Below are 13483 nucleotides of genomic sequence, written 5' to 3' on the forward strand. Positions count from 1 at the left end.
CTGGCAGATATGGTACATATTTTCTATACATGCAGGTATTTGACTCAACTAGTTGGACACATTGAAAAATTCCTTTCGGAGATAACAGGGGTCGTAATAAAGATTACGGCATCTATAATGTTGTTAGGAATTGGGGAACACCTGATCAAGGGGCAGCCGGCCCATAAGTTCCATTATTTGATCTTTTTAGCCTCTGCTGTGGCTCGTCTCTGTATAGCATCCATCTGGCTATAGAAGGCAGTTTCCAATTTGAGATGTGGAGGGCTAGATTTTATGGTATATTTGATCTTGAGTATAGCCTCTACTCCCTTAAAGGGCCATGTAGTTGAAAGTTGGGCATACAGATTTGGAGCCCAATGATTGAACACATGAAAGATTGAATATTTATCTCCTGGTACACTGTTTATAATATTTATGCACATATATCACTGTATGTATTTATTCTGCTTTTATCTTGAGGATGAACTACTCCTTTCTTTATCTTTATGTGCTGTGACATCTTTGATGAATTTATGCTGTTTTTATTCACATTATGGATTGAAATAAAAAAATTTTTAAGTGCATTTGATGTAAGGGGTGATTTCAAAATAGCCTTCTGAAGTGCACAATGACCCCTTTCAGGACAGCCCTAGCTCCAGATACCAGTAGGGGGTAAATCAGTCATTTGTGTGAGGGCAGGACACAATCTATTCAGATGTAAGTGCGAACCACCTCTCATTCTCCCTGCCCAGGAACGCTATCAGTATGTAGATGTATCCCTGGCTCACCCAGCCCTTTCTGTCTTGTGGTATCTAGAGAGTATGCACACATTGTAGCTGCCACCCAGACCAGACATGGATTGAAGACAGGCTGCAGGCACACAGAGCAAAGTTAAGAGCAGAAACGTTCCACTTTCTAACAGTGGCATTTCTAAAATAGCAGTGATAAATCCAACTTTAACATTAAAGAGGGTTTATAATTACTTCTTCAACCATACCAGACATAATAGCTACTCCTCTCTGATTAGAGTTGTATAAAAGAATTCCCAATGCTAGCCTTCGAGAGGAGTACGTCTCACAGCAGTGAAAAACAAATGTAGCTGTTTGTCACTGCCAAAACATGTAAAGCATAAAAGTACATGGTCTGCCTTTTATTTACACATCACCCTGTGCGTAGGGCCTACCTTAGGGGTGGCTGAGGTGCATTAAAACTGCAGTTTAAGGCTTGGCAAGTGGATTTAAATGCCAAGTTGTAGTGATAGTAAACTGCACACACAGGCCTTGCTGCAAATGTGTTTACGGAACTGAAAAATTATCTTACGCTTATTCTCATCAGCATTCGAAGATACTTTTAACACATATACAATTTTTGTCTATTACAACTCAAATCTCAAAAAACTGTAGATTACACAGTTCGTCCTTGCAATATATTTCTCTCTCATTCAATGCTGATCATACATATTTAGTAATAACATCGTGTCATTGGCTGAGTATTGTCACATCATGCATTGCTTTCATCTTACCAGCAAACAGTAATGTGAAGATAAGAGTAAGTTGATACACCGCATGGCCCAGAATATTTTTCATCATAGTGCGTGAAATAAGAGGCTTGTTTCTGCCGTACGGTTTTCGAAGAAGTAAGGCCTCAGTGGGAGGTTCTGTGGCCAGTGCAAGAGATGCAAAAGTGTCCATAATTAAATTTACCCACAGCATCTGCACAGCTTTTAGTGGCGAATCCTTCAAATTGAAAAAGAAAAGATACAGTTCACATATTTACTCAAGAAGTTATAAACTCTTGTATATTGATATGACTCTCCATTATTAAATACTGGCACAATAAAAACCCGTCAGGAGGGATGGTTGCATCACAGTGTTAACTATTTGTTGGTCATATTCACTCTCTGTCAGTGTGAATTACCTATAATATGTGCCCCATCTGTATGTCCTGTGAAGAAAATGTAAATGTTTCTGCAAGGTATACATAGCAAATTATCTGCTTTGCAACACACAGCAAACTTTCTGTTGACTATAGTTCCATTCTGTTAAATAATATATAGTTAATCTACAATGAACATATCAATAATTTAAAAACAAATAGTCTAAATAATTTTTTTTTTAAATCAATCGATAAGTATATCCCGGAAATTGAAGAATAAGTTAAGCCAAGTCTAAATTTGATACTGAAACACTTTGCTCTAAATCATTTAGGCTTTGCCTATGTAATTATGTTTGATGAAATGTTTCAAATGGCACAGGAGGGAAAATGTGAACTTCTAATGTCATTTCAATTGGTTATCTCATTTCAGAAAGCAGTTCTGAAGTGAATTACGCATCAATAAGTGCCTGGGTTAGATTCTCATCTGCATACCTTCTCACACCTTAGGTGCTCCAGAAGGAGAGGTGGCCACCAAATAACCTTTAGGAACCAATAGCATACAATGAATGGTAGTCCAGAACTGAATACGTTTGTATTGTATCTTTAATTGGTAGTCTTCTATTAATATTTGTTTTGTTGCAGGGAGTACTCTCTTTCCGGTTCAAGAAATGCACTTTATACTATACCATTGGTTTATGGGACACAACCCAGAAATGTTACAATTAGGGATTTACTTTGGATCCCTGATGAAGTCGGAGGCACGACGCTGGTACGACGAAACACCTATTGGCTAGAGGCTTGGCTGAAAGCATGAAGACTACCAATAAAAGATACAAGACAACATTATTAAGTTGTGCAATATCATTCATTGTGTGCTCAAAGGCAAATTCTAAAATGACAAATAGAATAAGAAATAACAGAAAGAGTTTTTAGCATGTATACCTGAAAATTCCTCAGCATCTTTTTACCCATGTGCTAATACAAAAGCATTTACATTCATTTTGTTAATTTTTCGAATTTAGTTGTAAGTTCTTCTCAAATAAAAAAAAAATGCTCACAAAGAAAATGCTTCTCAGACATGCACATCAATTTATTATTTTTACTAATACATAAGTCAACTATTTTTGTCAACTTTTCACATATCAGGTCATCTGACCATTGAGGGATAAGGCTCAGAACTATAGCACTTTAGAGATTATGTGTCACAAAATTGAATATCTACCTCTTCCCTCCATCATTTTTGCACTATTGTGTACCTTAATTGTGTATTTACGGCTTAGTTGCAAATCAAAACATTTAACGTGTATATTTTATGCTTTATTGTGATGGTTTTAATTAACTAAACAAAGTGCATTCTGATTCTAGTCTCAGTATTTCATTTGCAAATGCTTTAAGTGCCAGACTTGTAGTTTTTTTTGTAGGTAGGAGAACTGATAAGAGATTAAATTTAAGTGGTGATAGGAGTTGGGCCGGTTTGGGATGGAAAATGATACTCAAATGATAAGGGAGATAATAGGAAAGAAACACTATGTGATAACATTTCAATCATGTTTAAAACATGTACGCTTTCATCATAAGTACCTCTACATTCAAAGATGATTGGGGTGGTTAAAATTCTATTTTTCTGCAAAGTTTTAGAATGTTACACTTTGTGAATCTGGCTTACTTCTGTAAACTTTAAGAAACGTTTGCTGAGAAATTAACTTTGTGCAAGGGAATTCTCCCACTAAAAGTGAGTGTGCACTGAGATTGTCTTCAGCAGGCCTCTTTTGCTGGATTTCTCTCCCATTTTAAAATGTGAAACATTTCCAAAAGTTGCAACATTTTAAAGAAATCTTCTTGAACTTTGCAGAGGACATAGTGGTAACATTCTCTTAGTTCTACTTACCTACAAGACCATTCCATAAACATATTCCTGAATGCCCTCCCAGATCATCTGTTACACATATTTTCAAAATCCCTCACACCAGGACAATCACAGAAGGGGGGCACTGTTTCGGTTATCTCATTGTAGCTGCATGGAATACCATATAACTTCATCTTGGACAGATATTCCCCCACTTATAATTTAGGAAACAAATGGAAAAATACATGTTTTATCTTAAAGCCTCTTTCACTCTGTTTGATCTTCTGCTGTCACTCCAGGACACTTATCCACCAAATAAAGCACTTCTTATTGACTAAGGGCCTGATTACGAATTTGTCGGTGTTGGAGCAAGCTGCCACGTTGTCAGCGCCCTGTTCCAAGACCGCCAAACCCATATTCTTCCCACCTGCCATATTCCAATTGAAATAAAGGTCGGACGGTCGAGAGGCAGCAGCCCCACGGCAGTGCCTATCAAAAGCTCATATCTGAGCCTTAGAAAGGCACCGCAATGGGAGTGTCACAGACTGTTGGCCTGGGGGGTGAACTCAGCTCCGTTCGTGGAATTTGCAGAGTTTTCTGCACTCTGCGCTCCGTGGAGCTCAGGGAGCATAGAAAACTCTGCTCCGCGCAGTGCAGCAAAGATTTTTCCCTGGTCGTTCTCGCGAACGGTAAGTTCACGAACGTGAGCTGCCGCTCGGGTAGAATTCCTACCCGAGTGGCAGGAAGACCAGTGCGAATGGCAGTTCGCACTGCACTCCGCAACTTGCGGAACTCTGCAGTTTTTGTTGTCCCTTCGCAGAGTTCCGCATAGCAAAACTCTGTGAACTACACCCAGGCCTGCTGTTAAGTCCATGCCGTGCAGTAACTGGGGGTGCATGCTTAAAGGGAAGCACGACATGTGCCCCCTGCATGCATTCCCTGGCCTTGAGGAGTTTCCTTACTGCCACAGTTTTGATGGTGAGTTCACCACCATGAAAACTGTGGCAGTGAAGAAACTCCTAATATGCTTACCGGTGCTGCAGCGGCAATTGGACAGGACTGGACACTGCTGGTGTCCTCTTCTGAAGTGAGTCATGGCCTTGAAGGGCTGTCCCTGATGTCCTGAGAGCCTTAGATGTGACCAAGAGGAGCTGCTCCAGAAACTCAGGGAAGTTGGGATTTCAAAAACCTTTTAGACTTCCAAGACCTCTGGACCATCAGAGGGCCTCGTGAAAAAGGTGTACGACTTCAACGCGATTTCTTTGGTTACAGCTTCAATCTCCCCTCACTGGAGGGTTTTGAGGTGAATAAAAAAGACTAGGAGCTTATTTGCAAGCCCCTTGCTCACTGGCACACCTCTTTTTATGAGGCTCTGACAGCACAAATTGCAGTTCCATATCTACAAGGCCATGCAAACCACATTGCGTGTCTTTTCCTGCCCTAGTGGATATGGTCTAAGGCAACGCAGCGCAAGTCGCTGTGTTGCCTTATACTGTGCCAGGGGGACATTCCATGGGATTTGCGGTGGGTGTTCCCAAGCAACACCCATGGGTTATGCATTCCTAGATTTACAAGGATCTATAAACCTGGGACTGCATCAAAACTGTACGCCTCACAAGGGCAGGCATAACGAGGAGAAATATGTTTATTTTTGAATTTTTTCCACTTTCTATGTGTTCTGTATTCTGTAGCGCACATAGAAAGAGGAAAACACATCTTAGGATTTTTTTGTGCAGGAGGTTTCCCCTTTCTGCAAAAAAACAATCCTGCCAATAACGCAGACACCTTTACACCATGGTACAAGGGTGCCCAATGGTGCTAGGCTGCCAAAATGGTTCCATCTCAGTGGGAAAGGACACAAATGTGCCGTTCATCATAAATACGGCACAATCCTGCCATTTCCTTTTGATGCAGAGCAGTGCAGCACAGTGACTTACTGCACTGCCCTGCGTCAAAAAGTTGCAAATTAGGCCGTTAATCCGAAGTTGGAAATCTTGACCCAGGAAAGGCACAACAGTTATCCTCCCAACACCAGGATTTGTCAGCCTCAAAGGTTTTATTTCTTCTGCTCCATGCTTTTTCCACCAAAACCAATGACTTCAGGGGGACCTTGTTCAGCAGATGTCTGCCTTTGAGTGGACTTTGGTATCTACTGGCTGCAGTGCTGCCCCCTGAAGTATTTTGACTTCCATTTCAGAGACTAAAGGCCTTATTTATAGTTTGGCAGAGAGGATACTCCATTGCAAATGTGACAGAGTACTCTGTCCACCAAACCTCATTAATAGTTGAGGGGACCATAAGTATGCCATTGACAGAGCCCCCATTCTCTGTCAATAGAATATTTCCTCTGACAGCTCGATGGAATGGGAACTATCAAAGGAAGGATTTTCCACCATCTGCCCAGTTTGGGGTGGGCAGTGTAAAGGCTTTAGTTTCATACCCGTCACTGCTAGGAAACACCTAGCGGTAAGAGACAGCAAAAAAATTAAATGACCCCAACACAGTGGTAAAAAAGTCCAGGGGATTTGGGGCTATTCGTTTTTATAACTTTTTTAGAAATCTACTCCGACATAAGGAGTTTGTTTTTGAAAAACAAAGAACATTAGAAAAGTTTTACTGCCGGCTGCCATGGCTGACGGTGCTGTCCATCAAACTTTTCACACATGGACAGGAACTGCCATGATGGCAGTCTCTGTCAATGCAGAGAGGTGTCTGTAGGTCTGGCGGAAAACTCTCAATCTGACAGGCAGAGGTCTCGCAGAGGTTTTGACCTCTGACATACCGACGGATGTTAACTTCGTCTGCCAAACTCTGCCAAAACTTACCAACTCAATTTAAAAATTTCAGCAGACGAACATGGGGGCATGTTATCAAGGACAGCGTTAAAAATGATTGCCGGTTTAGCGGCAGAAAACTGCCGCTAAACCGGCGATAATGGGCTTGATAATATACCCTTGAGAATTCCAATAGAAGTCCATGTTCTGGTGTGAACATGGGCTTCTATTGGAATTCTCCAGCCATTGTTAACTTGAGATTTTTAGTTGAAGCTTTCAGCTTCTGTTTACACTGAGTTTGCTTCGAGTTTTTAGGCCCGGGCTCAAATCATAATAAGGCCCCAGAGGAAAATTGGAAGCATTTCCTCTATGGTAGTATTTTTTTGTATAAAGGTTATTAATTATAGGGTTAACCATTGCTCACTCACATAGAGGCTTACACTTCCCTCAGATCTTTACTTTGAGTACAATCCAATCATGATCAGGTCTTGCCTGCGCTTCAATGGAAGCCTTGCTTGCATAGCTAAAACCTTGGCTAAGCAAGAACACTCTATCCCGGAGAAGGTTTCCTCTTAATAGAAAATATATATTTGTGTGTTAACGGATGCTGCTTGTGCCGAATATCTATTAACACAAATGTATTGAACTATTTAATTTGAACCATATTCTTAAGCCAAGAATTTCTTATTACTTCTCCTGTAGCTTTTAACGATATCAAGTTATACTACAAAGCTAAAGTATGCTGCTCTGATATTTCAGAGATGGAAGTTCTTCCAGAGCTTCACTAAATTTCATATTTCAAATATTTAGTGACAGTATATACTGACAGTATCGGAATGAGTGGCTTAGGACATGTCTCCGTGCAAACTCCTCTACATCCATTGACAGTGTCCATTAAGACAGCTGCCCAGTTTATAGCCTATAATCCCCCCTATCCTGATTCCTGCCATGCCCCCAGTCATTATGCCACCCTCTTCAGTTTCATTTTCCCAGGAGGTATTTGGAAATGTTGCAATGTATGGGTTTTCATTTATGAACATTTAGCGCAGAAATATTCCCATGAAGTAGAGCTCTGAATGGATAACTACAGTCAAAGCACAATATTTAATAAATTATAATCAGGTAGGAACTTCCCCAGAAACACAACCAAAGAAAATATTTAAGGGTTACCTGCTAATTTCAGATGTTGTTGTTCTTGAAACGCACCTAATGATACAAGTACTGGATAAAATGCATGGTTTAAGCAGCATTCTCAGTTCACCTTTTAACTCATATAAAAGCAATACAGCTTAAAAAACAAATGTTGTGCTTAGTGGAGTGGCATCCATAAACAGTGCATTGCAAGGCAGTCATCTCAGCAAAAAATGAAGTAGCCAGATACACACTAGTCCACTAATTTTGGTAAATAAGACTACTTAAGTGTTTGCAAAGTCATCCTGTGCCCTGGGCACTCCCAACTTTTTTGACGGGTACTGGTGGTAATTACCTCAAACTGACCCTGGGCTCTGCCTAACCAGGCCCAGCGCCAGAGCTATGCTGAAAGAGACACTTAGGATACAGTGAAAACACCTAAATACACTAGGGTACACTATGGGCTAGGGTACCCCTAGGATTGGCATGACCTCCCCTATAAGGCCCTAGTCCATAATCGGGCAGGGGTATTGAAACTACTTTTAAGTCCCTAGTATATAATAGGGTATGGCAGTTAAGAGGCCTGCAGCCCTCTCTGCACTTGCATATGTGTACTGCTGAAGCCTGAGGTCAGTTTAACAGCAGCCCAGTGTTGCAGGACTGCTTTTAAAATGCACATTGTGCCCAAACTCGACTTTGTTATTTGAGGCATTTAAAACTTCATCAACTACAATGTTTGGGTATATTATGTACCCCAAGGGTCTCCCATAGGTGTTCCAGGGGTGGGTGTTCAGGTATTTATAAGGAGTTTAGTGAAATTGTACATTTCACTCCCAACATTGTTGTAAAGTGCGTCCCAAAATTTACTTTTGTATTAGGAGCACTGTGGAGTGAGGATCTGCAATATGTTCACATATTCAAAACCACTAAAGTCTCTTCTAGGTATCCCAGGGGTGTGGGGTCCTGTAGATGTAGGTAGGGTCCTTAAAAATATGTTTTATAAGCCCTGGTACTGGAAAAATGGCCCAAGTAAGTTTTCCCTTTGCAAATCCCCTGCCACATAGGTTAACATGGCAAGAAGTTATTAACTAATAATTCATGCTAGGAGAATCATAAAAATGCCATTCAAAGACTTCCGAGAATGGTATTGATAAATTCAACAATATGGTATTGTTGAATTTCTCCTAAAGTGTACAGAAAAGAAGTTATTAGACATTTTTTTTGTCTGTAAGCCAAAATATCAGCCTTCCAATGACCTGTCCTGATTGGTCACAGTTAAGTGGATTAGCCAACGCTCCTTTGATGTGGTGATAAATAGCCCCTGGGGTTAGACAGTACTTCTGGGAGTGCAAGGTTGTGCTACATAGGAAAGCCAGAGCAGGGGGAGGGGTCATCAAGCATATTCTTCAATGGAAGGAGGAGACAGGCAGAAGAAGTCAGTTTCAATTTCCACCTCTCCTCTTTGAATTTAGCCAGATGGTGCGATTAAGGAAGGAATGAGAAGAGGCAAGGGGAGAGACTCTACTCAGTCCTTCCTGAAGATTGCACCTGCTGCACAACCTGGACTACAGCCCTGTGGACCTAACTTGCTTCAAAGGGACTAAAGAGTGTACTCCCTGCAAGCTACAGGTTAACAGAGTGACCTGGACCATCACCACCAAGAATCCTCATTCTGAAGTACAACCAGTGGATTTGTAAAGATTTTGTCCAAGTGGATTGTTGGAACTGAAGTCCCAAACTTTCAGACACCATGTTGGAACTTCCAGACCCTTGGAGTACGTTTTGGACACATTAGGACTCTTTGGGGATCTTCAGGAAGAAGTTCCAGAAGTTTGGAGAAGTTTGGAGCAACTTTGGAAAAAAGCTCCAGAAGTGGACCGACTAGACATGGCCAGCCAAGCCGGCGACACTCAACTATGAGCCAGCCTGCCTTCAAGGTTCATCCCGCTTAAAAAAGCTACAGAGGTCCGACTTACATAGTATGATCCGGCGCTGAAACCCAAGCCAACGAACCCTCACCGAAGACGGCCTGGTGAAGAGCATCGAGGGATCCCTGAATAAAAGGCTCTGTAGAAGTTTCTAAGTCTGAACATAGAAAAGGTGATCGGAACCAACCGTGAGAGCAAGCCGCCCACCTTCAACCGCGAGCCGGCCTGAATCTCTGGTTCGTCCCTCTGGAAAACATCGGAGGCCAGACTTCCATAAGTTTGACCGGGAGCTCATCGCAAGGCTAGCCAGCGAACTGTCACCGAATCCAGAAAGGCTAAGAGCTTCGAGGGACCCCGGGAAGAAAAGCTCCAGAAAAGTTTTCAAGTCAGAACTTTGACCGAGATCTACTGTGAGGGGTAGGTGTCTGCCTGAAACTTTGACTTTGACCCGGTCTAGCACGACCAGATACTCCAATAGGCACTATAGGTTTCTATGGGCTATATAGTGCTAAATATTTAAAAATTAATCTCTCTGGATCTCTACATTGGATTGTTTTTGCTTCGGTGTCATTTTAAAGATAAAACTATTTCCTATTTTTATAAATTGGTGTTGGATTTTTATCCTGACAGCTTGAGGCAGGTCGTAAAGATTTGACACAGTCAAGTCATAGGAAAGGTGCAGTGAAATCTGAGATTTCACAGTGTCACTTCCACAAGCCTTTTTTACGTTGGAACACCCACCATGCATACATTATACCTGACGATGGTATAATGTAGCGCAGGCATTTACAAAGTGATGCCTCTGCTTAGATGCATCAATTTGTAAATAGGGCACAGTATAGTGCACTGATTACGCCGTCACAGTGTCACTGAAACGTTACGTAATGGTGGCGTAAGGCTCTCGTAGATGAGGCCCTAAGGGGTTATTTACAAGCCCCTTGCGCCGCCAGTAAGTCACTTTTCCCTTATAAAAAGTGACGCACAAGCGGTGCAAGGGGCTTGTAAATAAACCCCGTACAGTACGAGAGGTAAAAATTATGACCAAGCTAAATTTTCCTGAAAGATGACCCAGAGCTCAACATCCAAAGCTTCATTAGAATTCCACATCCGCGCTGCCAAATAGGAGAAGGAATGGACTCTTTTTCTGACCTGCCTAACCCAATGAACTGTGAGGAGCGCAGAGTTCTTGATGGAGAGTAGTTTTATCAGATATATAAGACCAGCCAAAATGGCCCTGTGGGCCAAAACTAGCAATTTGCAAACAATTATCATACTTACAGAAATCCAGGGCAATATTTATCACCATAACACCTTTACACATTAATGAACAGATTGGCTAGGACTATAAAACCATTTTTGAACAAAACTTAACATTTTACAAAGATCTTCTAATTCGAAGATATTTATTACAGATTTCATAAGGAAATCTCTGCATGTTTGAGATTTTTTGCACTGCAAAATGATAATTCCGTTGACCTGATATAATCTACTGTTATCTTAGTCCTGTACTGTATGTACTTTTTATCCTCAATGCAACGAATATACAACATTTAAACTGGATAAGTATCTGTACTGCACAAAAAACACTTCGGGGCATATTTACAATAACTGGCGCATCCCTGCATATCAGCAGGGATGCACCAGTTATTGTGCGCCACAGCTCCGCCACGATGGATGCGCCGCATTTACAATGCGGCGCACCATGGGGCAAAAACGGCACAGATGCGTGACGCATCTGTGCAATAAAAGTGGCGCATTGCTGGAGTTGCGTCGCAAGCGCGACGCAGCTCCAGAAATGGTCTGGGGGGCCCTATCTTGCTAATGCTGCGTCAATCCTTACGCCTACTTCAGGCAGGCGCAGGGTTTTGACGCAGCATGGGCCTAAAAGTGACTGAGTGAAATCTTGCAGATTTCACTCAGACACTTTTAGGAGGCGTTCCTGCGCCGGAACGCCACCCCCAGCGCAGAAACGCCTACATGTGGCGCAGGGCTTTACAACGTGATGCATCTCCCAGATGCGTCATGTTGTGAGTACCCCGCACCATGGCGCAGGATTTGCGCCGCCGCTGCGTTACAAAAGTGATGCAACGGCGGCGTAAATGAGGCGCAAGGGGCTTGTAAATCTGCTCCCCCATGTATCAAATAAATAGGTCAAAGAAGCGCGAAGTAAGTATATGAACAGTGCTTTTTTATTGCACCAGCATGTCAGGCTCCAGACATCTTTATCTTCGGCCTCTTCCCGTGCTTGAAACATTTGAAGTTTCTGTTCTTAAGTTTCTGTATTCACCCTGTAGATGTATGCTTAGGGTTGGTTCCCTGCCACAGGGCGCCTTCAATGCTAGTAGAACCTTGCTTGAAAATAATTAGAAATTAACTCTGAATTAAAAGTTTTGTTTTAATTTCTATTTTAGAGTTAAACGTTTTATTTTCATACTCATTGATTTGGCAAATCATTCTATGTACAACTCATGTTTTTATTTTCTCACGTTTTACGTTAAAAAGAAAATACAATGATTTGGTGATTTAGAAAACATATATTAGTCCATGTTTAAAATATCTGCTAGGAAATCTATGACTTTTGTTGATCTAAAAGTACCGGCAATTTTGTATGAAAACAGGATTTGATATGCAACTTTTTTCCTGATGCTGTCAAGCCACTAGAGGGCGCTGTTTGATTACAAAACTCAAACGCTAAAGCTTTTGCCAGGAAAAGTAAAATTTAGATTGAATTCTTGTTTATTTATTTGTATTCATTTATTCATTTGCATGGTTAGTTAAAAACTTTGCATCATTAAACCGCAACATTACACCAACATGTAAAACAGTTACGCAGTTCAATGAGCAAGGTATAAAATCTTAACAATTACATTACAAAATACATTTAATTCTTGTGTGTAGAATTATGACCGATCTACAGTAAATTGATATGAACGAACATCAAATACAATGAAGTTGCCGAATGGATTAAAATTGCTTATGTGCAGGGTAGTGAGTTATTCTGAGTTAAAGAAAGAAAAAAGAAAAAAAGTGTGCATAAAGGAGACGGGCAGCAGGTTTGTTCCTAGTCCTTATGCATCTCTGCCAAATGCTGCCGATTGATTCTTTTCTGCCTTCAAGAGAAATCTCACGAAAGACAGTTCAGCTGTAAATCCGTCAGGGAGAGGCAGGACGATAGGGCGTGCCTGCATGTTCTAATTCCTCTTTGGTTGAAAAGTGGGCGTAACATATTTCTCTCTGGCAATAATTCCTTACAAGTCCATACCAAATGCTTCAGGTCTTCTTTTGTCTTTTCCACATAAGCGGCAGTCGGTCGCAGTTGGGTTGCGTTTTCAAGGATGTCGGTGTAGGAGGAATTTTTATTTTCTTGGGCTGAAAAAGCCTCTATGAAAATGAGATTGCGGTAGGGGTTCGTCATAGCTATACAGCACAAGCCAACCAGGGGCTGTGCCCGCCACTTCTGCCTTGTGCTGAATTAACACGGCAAATTTGATGGGTTTTTTACTGCCTTTTTGAAGCTGGCATGGGTTGCAGATGTTGCCCAGAGATCTTGTAGGCTGAGATGAGCTATGGACCCATTGAGGCAGAAGCGCAACTAGAGCCAAATTTGGGGGGGGGGGGGGCTAAGGAAAAATTTCGGGGGGGGGGGGGGGCTGAATCTTTAAGCAATAGGCAGAGTGGAGCTGCAGGGGCTCTTAGAAGGGGTGAAACAACAGCAAGGCCTCATTAACATGCAAATGGTCTTTTAAAGACCTGTGAAGTGCTCGGGTGCGGCTGTGTGTGTGCCCGGGAAGCTGTCTCATCCCGGGCTGCCACACACAAGGGGGGGCTGAAGCCCTTCGAGTCCAACGGGTGTTGCGCGCCTGCATTGAGGTAAGCCTGGGTGGGCGAACTGCTAATGGTCGTCAGTTCCGGCCACAGGTGCGAGTTTAGTGTTTTTAATATGGCCTTCT

The 13483-nt window shown here is 41.9% G+C and overlaps 1 protein-coding gene across 4 annotated transcripts in view; it reads right to left on the reverse strand.

Annotated features, from left to right (window-relative positions):
* Positions 1 to 13483, reverse strand: part of LOC146797710 (plasma membrane calcium-transporting ATPase 2-like) — a 2176758-nt gene that overhangs the window by 56724 nt on the left and 2106551 nt on the right. For all 4 annotated transcript variants that reach the window (XM_085624877.1, XM_085624876.1, XM_085624878.1 and 1 more), the window contains one exon: positions 1502 to 1715. In XM_085624877.1, coding sequence (XP_085481003.1) covers positions 1502 to 1715 — 214 coding nt within the window. The remainder of the gene's footprint in view (positions 1 to 1501; positions 1716 to 13483) is intronic.

The sequence above is a fragment of the Triturus cristatus genome, chromosome 9 (assembly GCF_964204655.1).
Source record: "Triturus cristatus chromosome 9, aTriCri1.1, whole genome shotgun sequence".
NCBI classification, from domain to species: Eukaryota; Metazoa; Chordata; class Amphibia; order Caudata; family Salamandridae; genus Triturus; species Triturus cristatus.